The sequence below is a fragment of the Odocoileus virginianus genome, chromosome 11 (genome assembly GCF_023699985.2).
Source record: "Odocoileus virginianus isolate 20LAN1187 ecotype Illinois chromosome 11, Ovbor_1.2, whole genome shotgun sequence".
Lineage (NCBI taxonomy): Eukaryota > Metazoa > Chordata > Mammalia > Artiodactyla > Cervidae > Odocoileus > Odocoileus virginianus.
In genome coordinates, this window is record NC_069684.1 from 50,677,119 (window position 1) to 50,697,970 (window position 20,852).

Consider the following 20,852-nt stretch of genomic DNA (forward strand, 5'->3'; position numbering starts at 1 on the left):
GTCCCCTTCTCCTCCTGCCCCAATCCCTCCCAGCATCAGGGTCTTTTCCAATGAGTCAACTCTTCGCATGAGGTGGCCAAAGTATTGGAGTTTCAGCTTTAGCATCAGTCCTTCCAATGAACACCCAGGACTGATCTCCTTTAGGATGGATTGGTTGGATCTCCTTGCATAGGAACCTAGAATGTTAGATCCATGATTCAAGGTAAACTGGAAGTGGTCAAACAGGAGACGGCAAGAGTGAAGACTGACATTTCAGGAACAGTGAATTAAAATGGACCGGAATGGGTGAATTTAATTCAGATAACCATTATATCTACTACTGTAGGCAAGAATCCCTTAGAAGAAATGGAGAAGCCCTCATAGTCAACAAGACAGTCCAAAATGCAGTACTTGGGTGCAATCTTAAAAACTGACAGAATGATCTCTGTTCATTTCCAAGGCAAACCATTCAATATCACAGTAATTCAAGTTTATGCCCCAATCACTAATGTTGAAGAAGCTGAACAGTTCTATGAAGACCTATAAGATCTTCTAGAACTAACAGGAAAAAAGACGTCCTTTTCATCATAGGGACTGGAATGCAAAAGTAGCAAGTCAAGAGATACCTGAAGTAACAGGAAAGTTTGGCCTTGGAGTACAAAATGAAGCAGGGCAAAGGCGAACAGAGTTTCACTAAGACAACACACTGGTCATAGCAGACACCCTCTTCCAGCAACACAAGAGAAGACTCTATACATGGACATCACCAGATGGTCAACACGGAAATCAGACTGATTATATTCTTTGCAGCTGAAGATGGAGAAGTGCTATACAGTCAGCAAAAAGAAGACCGGGAACTGACTGTGCTCAGATCATGAATTCCTAATTGCAAAATTCAGACTACAATTGAAGTAAGTAGGGAAAACCACTAGGCCATTCAGGTATGACCTAAATCAAATCCCTTATGATTATATGGTGGAAGTGACAAGTAGATTCAAAGGATTAGATCTGACACACAGAATGCCTGAAGAACTATGGACAGAGGTTTGTAACAAGGCACAGAAGGCTGTAATCAAAACTATCCTCAAGATAAAGAAATGCAAAACGGTTGCCTGAGGAGGCCTTACAATTAGCTGAGAAAAGAAGAGAAGCTAAAGCAAAGGAGAAAAGACATACCCATTTGAATGCAGAGTTCTGAAGAACAGCAAGGAGAGACAAGAAAGCTTTCCTAAGTGAACAATATCGAAGAAATAGAGAAAAACAATATAAATGGAAAGACTAGAGAACACTTGAAGAAAATTAGAGATACCAAGGGAACATTTCATGCAAAGATGGGCTCAATAAGGGACAGAAATGGTATGGACCTAACAGAAGCAGAAGATATTAAGAAGAGGTGGCAACAATACACAGAAGAACTATACATAAAAGAGCTTAATGACCCAGATAACCACGGTGGTGTGATCACTCACCTAGAGCCAGACATCCTGGAGTGCGAAGTCAAGTGAGCCTTAGGAAACACTACTACAAACAAAGCTAGTGGAGGTGATGGAATCCCAGCTGAGCTATTGCAAATCCTAAAAGATACTGCTGCTGGAGTGCTGCACTCAATATGCCTGCAAATTTGGAAAACTCAGCACTGGCCACAGGACTGGAAAAGGTTAGTTTTCATTCCAATCCCAAAGAAGGGCAATTCCAAATGTAACTTGTAACTAGATAAATTTTTAAATGACCTTATATTAAAAAGTTCCCCACCTCCCTAATTCTGTTTTACTTTCCTTCATACCATTTCATCTCCACCTGACATGTTATGTTTTCATGTTTCTTTTTATTATTTCTCATGCACTATAATCTGGGCTTCCCTGGTGACTCAGACAGTAAAGAATTTGCCTGCATGTGGGAGACCCATGTTGGATCCATCAGTTGGGAAGATTCCCTGGAGAAGGGAATGGCAACACACTCCAGTATTCTTGCCTGGAGAATCCCATGGAAGAGGAGCCCAGAGGGCTACAGTCCACGGAGTCACAAAGAGTCATACACGACTGAGCAACTAACACAAACACACACACACTATAATCTACATTCTTTTGAGAGTGAGACAATTGCTTGGTGTGTTCAATACATTATTCCCAGCATCTAGAATAATGTCTGGTTCTTAGCAGACTTTCATAAATATTCATTTAATGAATAAATGCATGAAAATCAAAAGGTAAGTTAATTATAATTTAAGTTTGCTTGAATATAAAATATCTTTTTCTTAAAGTATTTACCCCAAAAGGTTAAGAGTTTTAATACATAAATGAGTACATTTCTCTTATCTAAAAAATTGTTATGATGTACACTATTTCCTCTATAATTCCCCACATATATTGCATTACTGTAGTAGAACCCAGATGTTATCCAGGCAACTGCAATTTCACCAAGATCACAGTACAAATAATTGGTTTCATGTTCATTCATCTCACCGAAAATTGGAAAATATCTTGAATTGCTGTAATAAATAGTAAAATCTTCTTTCTAGTAGCCATTCCAAAGTAGGTATAAGTTCTATTTCTTCTTCAGCACCTATTTTAGTAACCTGCATATATAAAGGACAAAACATGACTCAACTTTCTTAAAAAAACATGCACTATATTCAAGAAATTACAAAAAGCTGTGTTTAGCTCATAGCTAGCTGCCTTTATAGTAAGCTTTTTCTATATCTGACCTCTGACACTTCATCTACACTCAAACTTGATTTCCCTTCACAAATAACTATTACTTTGAATCTCATAATTTTTACATTTTCCATAAAATATTTATGAACTTAATTTGAGCTACATGGATGCAACAGTTTCTAAGTGTATAATAATCCCAATCTCCAGATAATACCGTTTTGACATTCAAAAAACAAGATAGTTTCCTCTCTTCCCAAGAGTATCTCTCCCCCATCTAAATGTAATATTTTCTTAAATTTCTTTCATAAATAAAAGTTGCCTATATCAGCACATATGCATTTATGTGCATGTTTTTATTTATATAGAAGTGGTTCATTCCACTTTCAGTTGATAACACATGTTTGAGGTATTTCCATATCTGCACAGTCTACTTCATTTAGATACGTTCCTGTGCATGTACATGTAAGAGTTTAGTTAGGAGAATGAAAGGGCAGAAAAAGTCAGACTGACATTAAACAAATGATGGAAACAAGTTAATTGTGTACTTACAACTTGTGGTAAATATCAAAGTTTTCTCTAAGAGTATAATAGGGAAATTTCTAGGTCTGGGAATGAAGTTTCTGAAAAAATCTGAGAAAACACTCTATTTTTATTATTACAATACCCACTCTACCAGCAAATGCCTGTTTTCTAGTTCTTCCTTTAATAAACTACACTAAATATTAAAAAAGCACCTAAGAGGTAAAAAAAAATTCTTAAAACTGAATCCTCAAACATAAAATTCTACAAAAAGAAAAAAAGTCACTATTAAATAACTCTCTCAAGGAGACTCTTAAACATAAACTGTTACTCAAATGACCATGTTTGTCTGAAACCCCAGAAGATGAATTTGCCTAATTATGTTATAAAATGAATAATTTTTCCATTATGATTCTGAAATTTTTAAAAATCCCTTGTAAATATTACCTTTGAGATAAATGAAGCAGTAATAATCCAAAATTCTTTGCAATGTCTAGCTCTGTGGGCAGAGACTACATGAAGATCATATGGATTATTAAGAGCTTTAGAATTTTTTCGAAGGAGGCAATATATAAATTCTCCATCATCTTTCAAAGGTTCCTAAGGTTGGAAAAAATGTAATTAACTTGACCAAATTAAGTAATAAAATGGTTAAACAGATTATTCAATAAGCTGAAACAATTTTAACATAGATTAAAATAAGAAGGGAACCCAAAGTCAATGCTCTGTGACAACCTCAAGGGATGGGGTGGGAAAGGAAGTGAGGGGGTGTTCAACAGGGAGGGGACACACATATACCTACAGTCAATTCATCCTGATGTACAGCAGGAACTATCACAGTATTGTAAAGTAATTATCCTCAAATTAAAAATAAATAAATAAAAAAGAATAATATCACTGAATGCAGCTAACATTAAATAGTGTCTAATCAAAGCTCAATAAAATCACTCTTCTTAAAGATTGAAGGTATTTAATTTTCATTCTCATACATAATGTGGTGATAACACATCCATGAAAATTGATCTATATACTTACTAACATAGGCTTATTAACCTGAAGAATTTGATGATACACCTAGTGTTTCACATACATTATCTTTACAGTTATCTCTTAAAGTTGAGATTAAAGCTTGATTTTAATCTCATTTAAATTGATATCGAAATTAATTATTTTGAGAAGTTAGGTAATTTGAGAAAAGTCAGAAAGTAGCAAAGTAAGGATTTGAATACAACTCTGATTCTAAATCCACATTCTGAGCTATTGCAATATACTAAACATTACTTTCTTACTTACCTGGCATTATTGAGAAATCAGTCATTCTACATTAAGAAAAAGTTTTAAATGAAATTTATTTATTTCAGTTTTGAAACTTTTAACTGCTGACAAAAATTCTACATGAAAGTTAATCAGTCTTTTTTAAAAGTTAAATTTTATTATAAAAAACATTTAATAACTAAACAATTTATAACTACTGTAATTTAAAATCTTAGATCCAGTTTTACTTTAAAAAATTTTTTTCTTCTTTGAAGGCACTGTTCTCAATTGTCTCAGCTGTTTTCTTTTTTTCTTATTTTGACGTCTGATATAATGTGCTCTTAAAAACCTTAATAAACAACCTTAAAAACTGTAAATAAAATGAAATAATAAACTCTGGGTGACGACTTCTATAGTACATGAACTTTGTTATAGTTATTTGACTACTTGAGGCATTTCTACTCTAAATTACATCTCCAAAAAGTTAAGGTTACTAGAAATTTAGCGTAGACACAATTATTCTAAGTGGATCATATATGTAATTAAATAATCTAATTACAGAAGCAGAATAATAATATATTCCAATTATTCTTTTTCAATTAAAAACAAGTGTTACTTTTTATATTCTCAATCCTTTCTCCACATACAAATGAAACATATCCTATCAGAGAGTCCATAGAGAGCTTATGATAATAAACTCATGTACAGCTATGTTTTTTTAAACTACCATGCCCACTATCTGCCAGATACCATGCCACAAGCATTATCTCATTGAATTTTCATAGCTCTCTACAGTAAGCACTACTATTTCCACTTCAAGGTCCAAGATACTAAAGATCAAGGAAGTTAGGAACTTGCCCAAAATAACACAGTGAGTGTATAGAGATTCAAAACTAGGTGAATCTGATTCCATCATGCATGTATTTTACATTAATGCTGCCTCTGAACAATAATCAAAAGACCATTTATCCTCATGGGAACAGTCTAGAGCAGGGATCAGAAAACTGTGGCTAAGACCAGATGTCCAATTCTTAAATAATTTTTTTTTAATTCAGCCATGCTCATTTGTTTATACACTGTCTATCACTACTGTTCCACTACAATGACAGAATTAAGTAACTAGAACAGAAAAGCTTAAAACTAGTCTGAAAAGCTTAAAATATTTATTATCTGGGTCTTTCAAATAAATTTTGCTTACCCTTGGTCTAGAACGGTGGTTCTCAACTGTGCATCAGAATCACCCAGAAAGCTTAATAAAATACAGACTTCTGGGCTCCAACTTTAGAGTTTTAGATTCAGAAAGTCAAGAGTGAAGATGAAAATACATGTTTCTAATATTCTGAAAGCTATTCTGGTGCTGCTTGCCTGGGGGCTGCACTTTGAGAATTCCTGAACTAAAAGGAGGAAGAGATGATCCTATTCCATCTAAGATCACTTGTCATAAACGAGGTCACAGGAGGAAGATCTTACTTCTAATCATAGCTTCTACCTTTAGTCATGTGACCTTGGACAAGATAAAATCTCTCTGAGGAGGCTGCTGGGTAAGAAAAAAATACAAAAGGTAAGAAAATAGAGAAGAGGAGACAGAAAAACAGTACCAGGAGCAGGAGAGTAAGAAGGATAGAATGCTACAAAGTATTAATACATCAGGATTTCTTTGTAAATCACAAAAAACTAATCAACAGGAACACAAGAATAGATTCAAATTTCAGGGAGATGTCTTATCTGTTCATCAGTCTTTAAATAAGTGAAATGAAGTTACATCAAACATTTTTTGTAAGCAATTACCATAAAACAATGATTGCAATTTGATTAATGTAGTGATGTCTGATTTTGATAGACTATCTAAAATGAAGGAAACAAAGATTTACATATAGTTTTTAAATTTGAATTTTTATACTAAAAACGGAATAAAATAGAATAGTACCTTTAGAAGTATCTTCTGAGTTGCAGTTTTGAAACATCTGTATTCCAAACTGTGCTGTGGTAATACTGTTTGCCAACCAAGTTTTTCTCTTAGTCTAATAATATGACATATCACATCATCATCATTTGGTACTAGTTTAGAAGGTAAAAAATCCAATATCCAATGTAAGTGCAAATATGGACATTACTTAAGGATAATGTTAAATATTTATACATAGAGAAAAAATTAAATGGTAACATACTTAAAATTTACACGAACATTATATAATTGAAAGAAAATCCAGCTTGAAATTCAATTTTAACAGAAGCTGGAAAGGAGGAATAATATTTTTCTGTTTAAGAAAGATATTTCAAAAGACAATTTCACAATTAGACAATTAGCGAGAGAAGATACCAGGAACAGGAGCTAGTTGGAGTGTTTTCTTAGGTGGAGGCAACAGGATCAGAAAAGGAGGGATGGCTAAGTGAGATGGAAAGAATTCTTCCTAGAATTCATCCAACAGACACCTCTCAGACCTTATCCTTCTTGAAATCTTAGCAGCTGACAATTCTCTTCTTCTTGAAACATTCTCTTTTCTTGGTTTTTATTCACCATGCTTTATATATTATTCTCTTAGCACTTAAAAGCCACGCTGACAAAACTTACAATGCTAAGAAGTAGTTCAAGATATCTGGTCCTCCAGAAATCACAAACACAGTTTCTTTGCTAAGAATTAAATGATACTTTAGCTATTGTATAAAACAGTGTCAGGACTAGAATAAGGCATATCATGACCCTAAAAATAACCATTCCTCTTATAATATTTTGTTCCCTAGGCATCTAACTTATTTCACCCTAGTCTGAGCCTTGTAAGTTGCTTACATGGAAACACATTAAGAATAAGAATACTTTATATCTAACATTAGTTATAAAACAGAGAGAAGGAGGCACTGAAAATTAGTAAGGAGATGACACAAATTATGTATGTCCAATAAAGAGGATATATAATATTACATACTTAGATATGAACATATTACACGTATCTGTAGAAACCAAAGTAATGTGGTGTTGGAATAGGAAAAGCAAAACAGGTCAGTAGAACAGATTCAGTTCAGCTCAGTCACTCAGTCGTGTCCGACTCTTTGCAACCCCATGAACTACAGCACGCCAGGCCTCCCTGTCCATCACTAACTCCTGGAGTTTGCCCAAACTAATGTCCATTGAGTTAGTGATGCCATCTAACCATCTCATCCTCTGTGTAGTCCCCTTCTCCTCCTGCCCTCAATCTTTCCCAGCATCAGAGTCTTTTCAAATGAGTCAGTTCTTCGCATCAGGTGGTCAAAGTATTGGAGTTTCAGCTTCAGCATCAGTCCTTCCAATGAACACCCAGGATTTATCTCCTTCAGGATGGACTGGTTGGATCTCCTTGCAGTCCAAGGGACTCTCAAGAGTCTTCTCCAATACCACAGTTCAAAAGCATCAGTTCTTCAGCACTCAGCTTTCTTTATAGTCCAACTCTCACATCCATACATGACCACTGGAAAAACCACAGCCTTGAGTAGATGGACCTTTGTTGACAAAGTAATGTCTCTGCTTTTTAATATGCTGTCTAGGTTGGTCATAACTTTCCTTCCAAGGAGTAAGCGTCTTTACTTTCATGGCTGCAGTCACCATCTGCAGTGATTTTGGAGTCCAGAAAAATAAAGTCAGCCACTGTTTCCACTGTTTCCCCATCTATTTGCCATGAAGTGATGAGACCAGATGCCATGATCTTAGTTTTCTGAATGTTGAGCTTTAAGCCAACTTTTTCACTCTCCTCTTTCACTTTCATCAAGAGGCTCTTTAGTTCCTCTTCACTTTCTGCCATCAGGGTGGTGTCATCTACATATCTGAGGTTATTGATATTTCTCCCAGCAATCTTGATTCCAGCTTGTGCTTCATCCAGCCCAGCGTTTCTCATGATGTACTCTGCATATAATTTAAATAAGCAGGGTGACAATATACAGCCTTGATGTACTCCTTTTCCTATTTGGAACCAGTCTGTTGTTCCATGTCCAGTTCTAACTGTTGCTTCCTGACCTGCATACAGGTTTCTCAAGAGGCAGGTCAGGTGGTCTGGTAGAACAGATCAGGGTACACAAAAGTGAAAGTGAAAGTGAAGTCGCTCAGTCATGTCCGACTCTTTGCGACCCCATGGACTGTAGCCTACCAGGCTCCTCGGTCCATGGAATTTTCCAGGCAAGAGTACTGGAGTGGGTTGCCATTTCCTTCTCCAGGGGATCTTCCCAACCCAGGGATTGAACCTGGGTCTTCCGCACTGCAGGCAGACACTTAACTGTCTGAGCCACCAGGGAAGCCCCAGAGTAGACATAAAACCATTTATAAAAGACAACCTAGTACAGTCAAAGCTTTGGTTTTTCCAGTAGTCATGTATGGATGTGAAAGTTGGACCATAATGAAAGTTGAGCACTGAAGGATTGATGCTTTTGAATTGTGGTGTTGGAGAAGATTCTTGAGAGTCCCTTGGATAGCAAGGAGATCCGACCAGTCAATCCTAAAGGAGATCAACCTTGAACTTTCATTGGAAGGATGATGCTGAAGCTGAAGCTCCGATATTTTGGCCACCTGATGGGCTTACTGGAAAAGACCCTGATGCTGGAGAAAACTGAGGGCAGGAGGAGAAGGGGATGAAAAAGGATGAGATGGTTGGATGGTATCACAGTCAATGGACATGAGTTTGAGCAGGCTCCGTGAGTTGGTGATGGACAGGGAAGCATGTTGTGCTGCAGTCCATGGGGTCACAAAGGGTTGAACATGACTGAGCAACTGAACAACAACATTTAGTTTAAAAGGTGTTATTTCAAATCAATGGAAGAATGATTATAAATCATAATGGAAAATGGTTAGCCATTTGGAAAAGTAAGAGGCTATATGCAAGCATAAATTATAGATGGATTAGAGAAGTAAATGCTGAAAAGCAAATTTCAGATGTGTTAGAAGAAAATATGTGAGACCATGTCTATAAACTTGGGGTAGTGAAAGTTTCCTGGAAAATAATCAAAGCATGTTAAAAAGAAAACAATAATAAATTTGACTTTCACAAATAGCAATTTACACAGAAGAAAAGCCACCATGAACAAAATTAAAATATAATTAACATACTGAAAATGTTTATAACCTATATAAGACTAGAGATCAATATATCAAATACTTAAAGGCTTCTGCCCATTCAATAAGAAATAAACATTTTGATAAAAAGATAAGCAAATAATTTACAGGAAAAGACAAATGGCCAATTAAAAATGTTCAACTTTATTAGTAAATGAGGGAGTTTTTCTCACCAATCAGACTAGCAAAATTAAAAGCTGGGATATCAACTGCTGGAAAAAGTAATCCTTTTACGCAAGAATGTAAAAGTATAAATTAATATATTCATTATTGGTGGTGATATGGCTGATTTAATAGATATAATAGAGATTGCTGGGAAATGGAAGTAATTCAGGACAAATAAAAAATAATGATTTTCCAGAATATGTAGTAAGTTTAAAGAATATCCTTCAAAAAGCTGGGAAAAGTCTTTCTAATAAGAGTCAGATTTAATGAAAAAAATCATAGATATTTACTAAAAACAAACAGTATATTATATATTTAACATTGGAATGTGATGCACTTCCCTAAGTACGCTAGGTTATAGTCTAATCCAAGACAGTAATTCTTTATCTCAGAAACATGAGGAGACTGGTCTATAATCCACCTTCACAATCAGTTAAGAATATAGGGAGTTCTAGCTTAAGATGAGGAAGATGCTGAACCTCTTCCCATGGACACATCTGAATTTGGAGCAATTTCTTCTAAATGACTGATACATGTGGAACAATTTCCTCTGGAAATTTCCTTTGGCAGAGCAACAACATCATATTGGACAAAGGAGAAGACAGCCACATTAAGGTGGGTAGAGAGGCTGAGATAACAATCCTGTCCAAAACCCCACTCCTGGCACAGCAACCTAAAACCCACAACCCAAAATCTGAAACTCAAAATATGAAGCATTTCCCTGAAAAGCAAAGGTTTTGAATCTCACATTGGGCACCCCAACTTTAAGACCTGCTCCTAAGGGATGAGTGCCACCCCCCCCCCAAATCTAGTTTTGAAAACTGGCAAGGCTTGTGTTCACAAGACCCACAAGAGTGTAGTGATCTGAGAAATGGCTCTTAAAGGGTTTGTGCACTGGACTCACCCATGCAGAAACATAGCTCAGAGGCAGCTGATTACACTCAGACTTTAAGGGAAAGAGGTTCATTTGCATGTATTAAAGGGTTGGCCTGAGAGGCAGGCATCTAATTTAATGCACACATTAAGAGCCTGCTGGAGCACTCTCCAGGGACAGAGACTAGTGGACACCATCTTCAGACTCTTCCTCTGCTTGCCCTAGCTGTCAGGCACCATTTGGGAGCCCTCGCTTTGACCCACTACAGCCAGTGATCACCTCTGCCACACTCCAGAGTACCAGTATGTCCCAGAAGAGAGCCCTTACATGCTTCTAGTGCCCTAATTTTTAAAGCTACTACCCAGGGGTTGCCTTTTGATTATCTGGCTCTGGAGGATAAAGGGAGTTTGAGTTCCTGGTTCCATGGGGCTGTAAAGATCAGAGACAGCTTTTGGCTGGCTACTACCCCTAAGGCATTGCACAGACAGGAGACTGAAACACACGCCCAGTGTCTCTGTGAAAGAGGTCCATTTGTTTGTTTAGGAGCATTGGCCTGAAAGGCAGGTTTCTGGTTTGACACATGTCTAGTGGCCTAAGGAAGTGCTCTCAGGAAGTGCTCTCTCTCTGCCTTGCTCTAGCTGTTGGTATCTCCCAAACGGGAACTGACAACTTGTCTGGCACCCCAATTTTTGCAGCTGTGGCCAGGAGACACCTCTACATGGCCAGGGATCATGAGTCCAGCAGAGCTATGCTCATGGAGCTCACAGGACTATAACCAATAGGAAAAGTGTTCTTAAACAGCTACCACCTCCAGGGCACATCAAGAGGCAACAGACCCAGGAGCTCAGCCTCCACAGCTCACTATTACCTCCCAGAAGTGAGTTTACACACTAGCTGGGGCCTCAATTTTCGTGACTACCATGCAGGAACAACCATGGGACATACACTTGTAGTCTCATATATCTGAATATTTTAAGAACTGCTTCCTGAGAGTCTGGCTTTCAATCAGCCTAAAATTAGGTTCTGACTGAGATGCTCCCCTTTGGACTGACAGGTCTTGGCACAGCTTCAACTACTTGGAGCTATTAAAAACATAATAGGCTGCTTGAACAATCACAAAGATTTGAGAGGCAACCAAGATCTAGGGCAGGGTTGAATAACAAGGTGTATTTCCTACATGAGGCCACTATTTCAAGACACAGAGACGTGGTTGTTTCATCTATTACATAGAAACCAAAACAGAAAGTCAATAAAAATGAAGAAACAGAGGACTATACACCAAATAAAATAAAATCTCAGGAAAAATCTTAATAAGTTGGAGGTAAATAATTTACCTGAAAAAGAGTTCAGAGTAATGGCCATAGAGAGCCTCACCAAATCAGAAGAATCAATGAATACAGTGAGAACTTCAAAAAAGAGAAAGACAATATAAGTAGCAAACTGAAGTCACATAGATTTAAGGGATTAGATCTGATAGACCGAGTGCCTGAAGAACTATGGACAGAGGTTCATGACACTGTACAGAAGGCAGTGACCAAGACCATCCCCAAGAAAAAGAAATACAAAAAGGCAAAATAGTTGTTTGATGAGGCCTTACAAATAGCTGAGAAAAGAAGAGAAGCTAAAAGCAAAGGAGAAAAGGAAAGATACACCCATTTGAATGCAGAGTTCCAAAGTATAGCAAGGAAAGATAAGAAAGACTTTCTCAGTGATCAATGCAAAGAAATAGAGAAAAACAATAGAATGGGAAAGACTAGAGATCTCTTCCAAAAAATCAGATACACCAAGGGAAAATTTCATGCAAAGATGAGCACAATAAAGGACAGAAATGGTGTGGACCTAACAGAAGCAGAAGAGATTAACAAGAGGTGGCAAGAATACACAGAAGAACTATACAAAAAAGATCTTCATGACCCAGATAAACACAATGGTGTGATCACTCACCTAAAGCCAGACATTCTGGAGTGAGAAGTTGAGTGGGCCTTAGGAAACATCACAACGGACAAAGCTAGGGGACGTGATGGAATTCCAGTTGAGCTATTTCAAATCCTGAAAGATGATGCTGTGAAAGCACTGCACTCAATATGCCAGCAAATTTGGAAAACTAAGCAGTAGCCACAGGACAGGAAAAGATCAGTTTTCATTCCAATCCCAAAGAAAGGCAATGCCAAAGAATGCTCAAACTACTACACAGTTGCACTCATCTGACACACTAGTAAAGTAGTGCTCAAAATTCTCCAAGCCAGGCTTCAACAGTAGGTGAACCGTGAACTTCCAGATGTTCAAGTTGGATTTAGAAAAGGCAGAGGAACCAGAAATCAAATTGCCAACATCCATTGGATCATCGAAAAAGCAAGAGAGTTCCAGAAAAAAAAAAATCTACTTTGGCTTTACTGACTATGTCAAAGCCTTTGACTGTGTGGATCACAACAAACTATGAAAAATTCTTCAAGAGATGGGAATACCAGACCACCTTACCTGCCTCCTGAGAAATCTGTATGCAGGTCAGGAAGCAACAGTTAGAACTAGACATGGAACAACAGACTGGTTCCAAATCAGGAAAGGAGTACGTCAAGGTTGTATATTGTCACCCTGCTTATTTAACTTATATGCAGAGTACATCATGAGAAATGCCGGGCTGGATGAAGCACAAGCTGGAATCAAGATTGCCAGGAGAAATATCAATAACCTCAGATATGCAGATGACATCACCCTGATGGCAGAAAGCAAAGAAGAACTAAAAAGCCTCTTGATGAAAGTGAGAGAGGAGAGTGAAGAAATTGGCTTAAAGCTCAACATTCAGAAACCTAAGATAATGGCATCTGGTCCTATCACTTCATGGCAAATAGATGGGGAAACAATGGAAACAGTGAGAGACTTTATTTTCTTGGGCTCCAAAATCACTACAGATGGCGACTGCAGTCATGATATTAAAAGACGCTTGCTCCTTGGAGAAAAGCTATGACCAACCTAGGCCGCATATTAAAAAGCAGAGACATTTCTTTATCAACAAAGGTTCATCTAGTCAAAGCTATGGTTTTTTCCCAGTAGTCATGTATGGATGTGAGAGCTGGACTATAAAGAAAGCTGAGCACCGAAGAATTGATGCTTTAGAACTATGGTGTTGGAGAAGACTCTTGAGAGTCCCTTGGACTGCAAGGAGATACAACCAATCCATCCTAAAGGAACTCAGTCCTGAATATTCATTGGAAGGACTGATGATGAAGCTGAAACTCCAATACTTTGGCCACCTGAGTGAAGAACTGACTCATTAGAAAAGACCCTGATGCTGGGAAAGATTGAAGGCAGGAGGAAAAGGGGATGACAGAGGATGAGATGGCTGGATTGCATCACCAATGTGATGGAGATGAGTCTGAGTAGGCTCCAGGAGTGAAGGACAGGGAAGTCTGGCGTGCTGCAGTCCATGAGGTTGCAAAGAGTCAGACATGACTGAGTGACTGAACTGACTGAAGTCACAGAGCTGAAAAATACAATAATTGAACTGAAAAATACACTAAAGGGGTTCAACAACAGACTGGATGAAGCAGAAGTAAGGGTCAGTGACCTCAAAGAAAAGACAATGGATCCTACCAAAATCAGAGCAGAAAAAACAATAGATGTCCTTGAAAGAGAAAAGAGAGAGAAAGCCCATAAAAATTTGAAGAAATAACGGCTGAAAACTTCCCTAACTCAGGACAGGAAACACAGATTCAGATTCAGGAAAACCAGAGGATTCCAAGTAAGATTAACCCAGAGTTCCACACCAAGACATACTATAATTAAAATGTCAAATGTTAAAGATGAGGAAAAACCTTAAAAGAATCAAGAGAAAACAATCTGTTATGCACAAAGGACTACAAACAGATTTTTCAGCAGAAACTCTGCAGACCAGAAGAGAATTGGATAGAATATTCAAAATGCTGAAAGAAAAAACTTCCAACCAAGAATACTCGACAAAGTTATCATTCAGAACTGAAGAAAACAGAGATTCCCAAAAAAGGAAGAGCAAGAAAAAAGTTCATCATCACTAAACTGGACTTAAAGGAAATATTAAAGGGACTTAGCTGAAAAGGGTACTAATTAGTATCAAGAAAACAGATAAAAGAATAAATCTCACCAGAAAGGTAAATATAAAGTAAATGTAGTGGATTAATCAATTATAAAGATAGTATGAAGGTTAAGCTTTACCAGGTGGCACTAGTGAAAAAGAACCTACCTACCAATACAAGAGATATAGGAGGCACAGATTCAATCCCTGGATAAGGAAAATCCCATGCCTGGCAAGCTACAGGCAATCGGGTCACGATGAGTCAGACCCGAAACAACTGAAGTGACTTAGCAACGCAGGCACACACACAACAGTTAATGATTACTTTTTAAATGTAAATGGACTAAATTTACCGATTAATTAGAAGACATAGGGTGAACAGATAAAAAAAAAAAAAAGAAGACTCATTTGTTTGCTGCCTACAAGAGATTTACCTCAGAAAAAAGGATATTCACAGATTGAAAGTGAAGGATGGAAAAAAGATACTCATGTAAATGGAAAAGAGGGCTGCAGTAGTTAGCAAAGGTATATAAAACAAATATTAACAGGAAGAGCCTGGCGGGCTACAGTCCATGGGGTCACAAAGACTTGGACATGACTGAGCAACTAACACTTTTACTTCACTTCACATCCTCCATACAGAAAATCAATATGGAAACAGTGAGTTTAAATAACACATTAGATCAGAAGAACTTAATATACAAAAAGCATTCTATCCAAAAGGAGAATATACATTGTTCTCCAGAGCACACAGAGACAGTAACAGAGTAGCACTGTGCCTATTATAATTTGCTTTAAAAATTATAAAATCTTAACATGTATTATATCCAGATAGTGAGTACATGAATAGCTGTTAACATCTCTACTTTTTCTGTGTAAAACTTTTCAAAAATATTTTTTAAAATTCTAAGTACTTAAGTCTTAGCACTCTGTTTTCATGGATTTATAGAAGCTAAGTGAGGAGAGCAAATTAAATAAATATCATCATTAAAGGATTAGATTGTTTTTATTTATCTGGCAGTCATTAAGCCTAAATTATTACTTTCTTACACTGATACTAAGTTCAAAACACTAAAGAGCAATGTAATAATATATTCAATGCTAAGAATTCATAATGCGTAGCAACAGTGATTATATTTGTTGCAGTGAGATCCACTACTAGATGTCTAAATGCACTACAATTTACATTTAAATTGCGGTTTAAATTTAAACCACAATTCTGGTGGTTTAAAGCCACCCACATTTCTGTGGGTCAGGAGTCTGGATATGGCTTAACTCGGTCCTCTATTAGTTTGCAATCAAGGTATTAGCGGGGCTTGGATTCTCATTTGGAGGTTCAGATGGGAAAGGATCAGCTTCCAGACTGTTGGTATAGAATTCATTTCTTTATAGCTGTAGCAGTAGCAGCTTACTTCTTCAAAACCAGAAGAGGAGAAAGACTCAAGAAGTCTGCTAGCAAGAGGGTTACATAATGTAATATAATCACAGGAGGAACAGCCCATTGCCTTTTTCATATTCTACTGATGAGAAGCAGTCACAGGTCTTGTCCACACTCAAGGGGAAAGGATTAGACAAGGGCATGAATACCACCACATCCATGCAGGTTTTGTCCAGTCTCAGGCATTTATAATTTTGAGGATTTTCTTTTAAAAAAATGAAGCCTATATAAGTGAGAGACTCTGAAGTCTAAACTTCAATAGTTTTATGATAAATCTTCCTTGGACCACAGTATTTCAGTGAAAAATAGAAGAGTGTACTTTGCCCTATAAAATTTAAAATATTAATACAAATAAAAATTTCAGCTACAGAGAAGCACAAACTGGAAACTGTCAGTGGAAGAAAATCCTTTTAAATGAACTTTTCACTTGGGGATTTAAACTAAGTTGGACAAAGGCATAAAATCATTAAATATGATGATACCATCAAGTTTTAATAAAAGAATAAAACAAAACCACATTATTTTATCTTATTTATAGTTATACATCAAAACCTTCAGAGACTATTTTTGATTAAAAACAGTCATTGAACAGTCTGTCAATTTTTAATCTAGTGATATTTTAGGTTTTCAAACAGAATTCTTAAACATTTTAGGAATTATTTTAAAATAATTTTAAAATTTTGAATATAATTTTGAATTATAAAATTTTGAATAAAATTTTGAATATAAATTTAAAATTATTTAAGCAACCAAACACATAAAATTCAGGAAACTGTTTCCTCTAAAATCCGTGTTAGACTTCTCTGGTGGTCCAGTGGTTAAGAATCAGCCTGCCAGTGCAGGAGACACAGGTTTGATTCCTGGTCTGCAAAGATTCCACACGCTGCAGAGCAACTAACCCCACGCTCCACAACTACTGAAGCCTGTGAGCCCTAGAGCCCACGCTCCACAAGAGAAGCCGCTGCAATGAGAGGCCCAGACTCCACAACAAAGACTAGCCCCTGCTCGCCACAACTAGAGAAAGCCTGCGAGCAGCAAGGAAGACCCAGTGCAGCCAAATATAACTAAAATATTAAAAACTAAATAAATAAAATAAAAAGTGTCCAACATAAGCACACAAAACCACAGAGTAATTTTTTAAAGTGTAGTGTCTTCTAAACAAGCTGGGTCAGTATCTCATACCTGTTCTATCATATGAAGCAAGTCTTTTTTTCCTAACGTTTGGATAAGCATGAGTTTGATCCTTTTCCTTTGATTTCTCTTTCTTCTTACCGGGCAATGGTTCTGAAGTAAGTACATCTTGTTGAATTCTAATTGCTTGAAGGTAATCTAAAAATAAAACCATTATTAATTGAATAATCTGCATGAGCTATAAATAATACCACATAATTCCACATACCAACCAACATAGCTGATCATTACATCACAGTATTTAAGAGCACAGAATGAGTCAAACTGTGACTTTACCACTACCAGTTTCATGATTTACCTTCTACTTATCAGTCTGCTTTACTTTACTCACCTTTGAATTGAAGATTGTTACTGTGAGAACCTCAGAGGTCTGTTACAAGGGTCAAATTATTATATTTAATATGCTTAAAGTACATAGTAAGTGGTTACTAAGGTAAATGTTAATGATCTTATTATTACAACAAGCCTTTTAAATATGAATCCTCCTGTGAAATAAATACATACAAAATCCTTTTATTAACTGCAATTTAATAACTAAGCCTAAAAAATGTATAGATACAAATGCTGAAAAGTAACATAGGGTCTGGTGGCTCAGATGGTAAAAGAATCTACCTGCAATACAGGAGACCTGGGTTCAATCCCTGGGTAGGGAAGATCCCCTGGAGAAGGGAATGGCAACATACTCTAGTTTTGTTATTTTCTAACACTGAATTGACATGCAACCCTCTCAAGTAGTGGCTATTTATACACCATTACCTCATATACCTCAAGATTAGAAAGTGGCTTGTTTTCCTCCTTGCTCCTCATTCACCACTTCCAAATCATTACAACCTGCCCTTTAAAAAAATCCTACTCCTCTGAAGCTCACGCCTTTTTGTTATATCATATTCTTCCATTTTTCATTGACATCCACCAATTATCTGGTCACCCAATTAATCTGGAACCCTGGCTCCAGGGATGGCTTACTTACTCCATATTAAATCTGTCATCATTCTAGAAGATTTTGGTGATATGTGCTCAGTCGTGTCCAGCTCTTTGTGACACCATGGACTGTAGCTCACCAGGCTCCTCTGTCCATGGGACTTTTCAGGCAAGAATACTGGAGTGGGTTGCCATTTCCTCCACCAGGGGATCTTCCCCGACCAAGGGATCAAACTCACATCTCTTACATCTTCTGCACTAGAAATGGATTCTTTACCACTGCACCACGTGGGAAGCCCCCTAGAAACTTTACTGTTCATGAATTAAGACCTGTCTGATATCATGCTCCTATCTCCCAATTTCTAGACAACCTCTCATATCTTAGTTGAGTTAGTCCACTTCAACTTAGCACCACCAAGATTATATCCTAAAGCTTGCCATCACACCTTCCAGCTTGTTTATTACTCCCAACATCACCATTCTTTGACCTCCTCAGTACTTCCAGTTCACGGTTCCATTACTTTTTTACAATCCATCAACCTTCTTTTTTTTTTCACTTTTCCCTTTATCCAGTTGAGGCTGTCTTTCAACAAAACTCTTGTCAATATCTAAACTTTCCCTTTCTTTTGGTCTCTCCTATATTGCTGAACACCAGAGCTGGATGAACCCAACTCTATATGCCCTCTGCGTACATCTGCACAGTTATTTTTCTGGTTAACTTACTCTTCTGGCTTTTCAACAGATGTTTCAGACTTTCCCCATGCTCCCTGAATCTCAAACCATTAAATTCCAATCTCCCAATTTCAACTAATCTCATGACAACACTTCCAAGGAACATGAAGGCATCAGATGGGAATTCCTCCAAATAGTCATTGCCAAATAAGCCAAGCAACACACGTCTATACTAATGCTTCTGCCCTCCTTACTAATAAAGGAGATGTCTGTTTCTCCTCCTCCCAAAACCAATCATTTCCACTTTTTGTTAGACATATCCCCTCATGCCTATACTATTAACCATTCTTTTTTTCTTTTTCATATCCAAGCAGCTTCTCAATCTGTTAATTGCCTTTCTTCACAGTCAAAATTCTGGAAAGAGTTGCATATAGTCTCTACCCTATTTCTTCATCTACTATGCACTTCTTAATCCATTCCAGTCTGGCTTTGGAACGCCACTAAAACAATATTCAAGTGAACATATTCTTCAGGTCAATAAAGTCAATGGACATTTTCTGTCCTTATTTTACTAGACTTACCAGTGTTATTTGATACTTTAGACCATGTCTTCCTCTTTTTATAGAGGTATAATTGACAAATAACATTAGTTTCAGGTGTGCAACATAATGTCTCAGTATTTGTATACATTGCAAAATTATCACCATAGTAATTCTAGTTACCATTCATTATCACACATAGTTACAAATCTTTTTCTTTTCATGAGAAGTTTTAAAATTTACTCTCTTATTAACACTGGTTACTATTGTTAATAATAGTAATGTTGTAAATGACAGATCTTCCATTTATGATGGCAAAATGTCCTGGTAAACCCACAGTAAGTTGAAAGTATCACTAAGTTGAAAATGCACTTAACACACCTAAGCTACCAAACATCATAGCTTATCTGAGCCTACCTTGGAGTGCCCAGAACATTTACATTAGCCAACAGCTGGGCAAAATCATCTAACATAAAGCTTATTTTAAAATAAATGTGAATATTTTATGTAATTTATTGAATACTGTATTGAAAGTGAAAAACAGAATGGCTGTATGGGTACAGTATGGTTATAAATATGTTGGTTGCTTACCCTCATGGCTGTGTGATTGACTGGGAGCTGTGTCTCACTGCTGCTGCCCAGCATTACAAAAGAATATTGTACTACATTTTGCTAGCCCAGGAAAAGACCAAAATCCAAAGACTGGATATGCACAAATTTTCCATTATAAAATAAAAAACTTTTAAGTTGACCGATCCTTAAGTTGGGGACTGTCTATACATCCCTATGCATTATTTATTTTATGACTTAAAGTCTGTTCCTTTTGAACACTTTCACGCATTTTGCCCATCCCCCATCCTCTGCCTCTGGCAATCACCAATCTGTTCTCTATATCCATGAGTTCAGGGTTTTTTTCCCCATATATAAGGAGCCCACACAGTTTCTGTCTTTCTGTCCAACTTATTTCACTTAACATAATGCTGTAAGCAAGAGAGTTCCAGAAAAAACATCTATTTCTGCTTTATTGACCACGCAAAAGCCTTCGACTGTGTGGATCACAATAAACTGTCAAAAATTCTGAAGGAGATGGAAATACCAGACCACCTGACCTGCCTCTTGAGAAACCTGTATGCAGGTCAGGAAGCAACAGTTAGAACTGGACATGGAACAACAGACTGGTTCCAAATAGGAAAAGGAGTATGTCAAGGCTGTATATTGTCACCCTGCTTATTTAACTTATATGCAGAGTACACCATGAGAAATGCTGGGCTGGAAGAAGCACAAGCCAGAATCAAGATTGCCGGGAGAAATATCAATAACCTCAGATATGCAGATGACACCACCCTTATGGCAGAGAGTGATGAGGAACTAAAAAAGCCTCTTGATGAAAGTGAAAGAGGAGAGTAAAGAAGTTGGCTTAAAGCTTAACATTCAGAAAACTAAGACCATGGCATCTGGTCCCATCACGTCATGGGAAATAGATGGGGAAACAGTGGAAACAGTCAGAGACTTTATATTTTGGGG

At 37.1% G+C, this 20,852-nt stretch overlaps 1 protein-coding gene across 1 annotated transcript in view; it reads right to left on the minus strand.

Moving 5' to 3' along the window:
• DNAH14 (dynein axonemal heavy chain 14) overlaps positions 1-20,852 on the minus strand; it is a 400,834-nt gene that overhangs the window by 357,924 nt on the left and 22,058 nt on the right. Inside the window, exons 4-7 of the mRNA XM_070474451.1 lie at positions 17,188-17,334; positions 6,334-6,464; positions 3,600-3,752; positions 2,442-2,554 (exon numbers count right to left, since the gene is read on the minus strand). Of these exons, the coding sequence (XP_070330552.1) occupies positions 2,442-2,554; positions 3,600-3,752; positions 6,334-6,464; positions 17,188-17,334 (544 nt within the window). The remainder of the gene's footprint in view (positions 1-2,441; positions 2,555-3,599; positions 3,753-6,333; positions 6,465-17,187; positions 17,335-20,852) is intronic.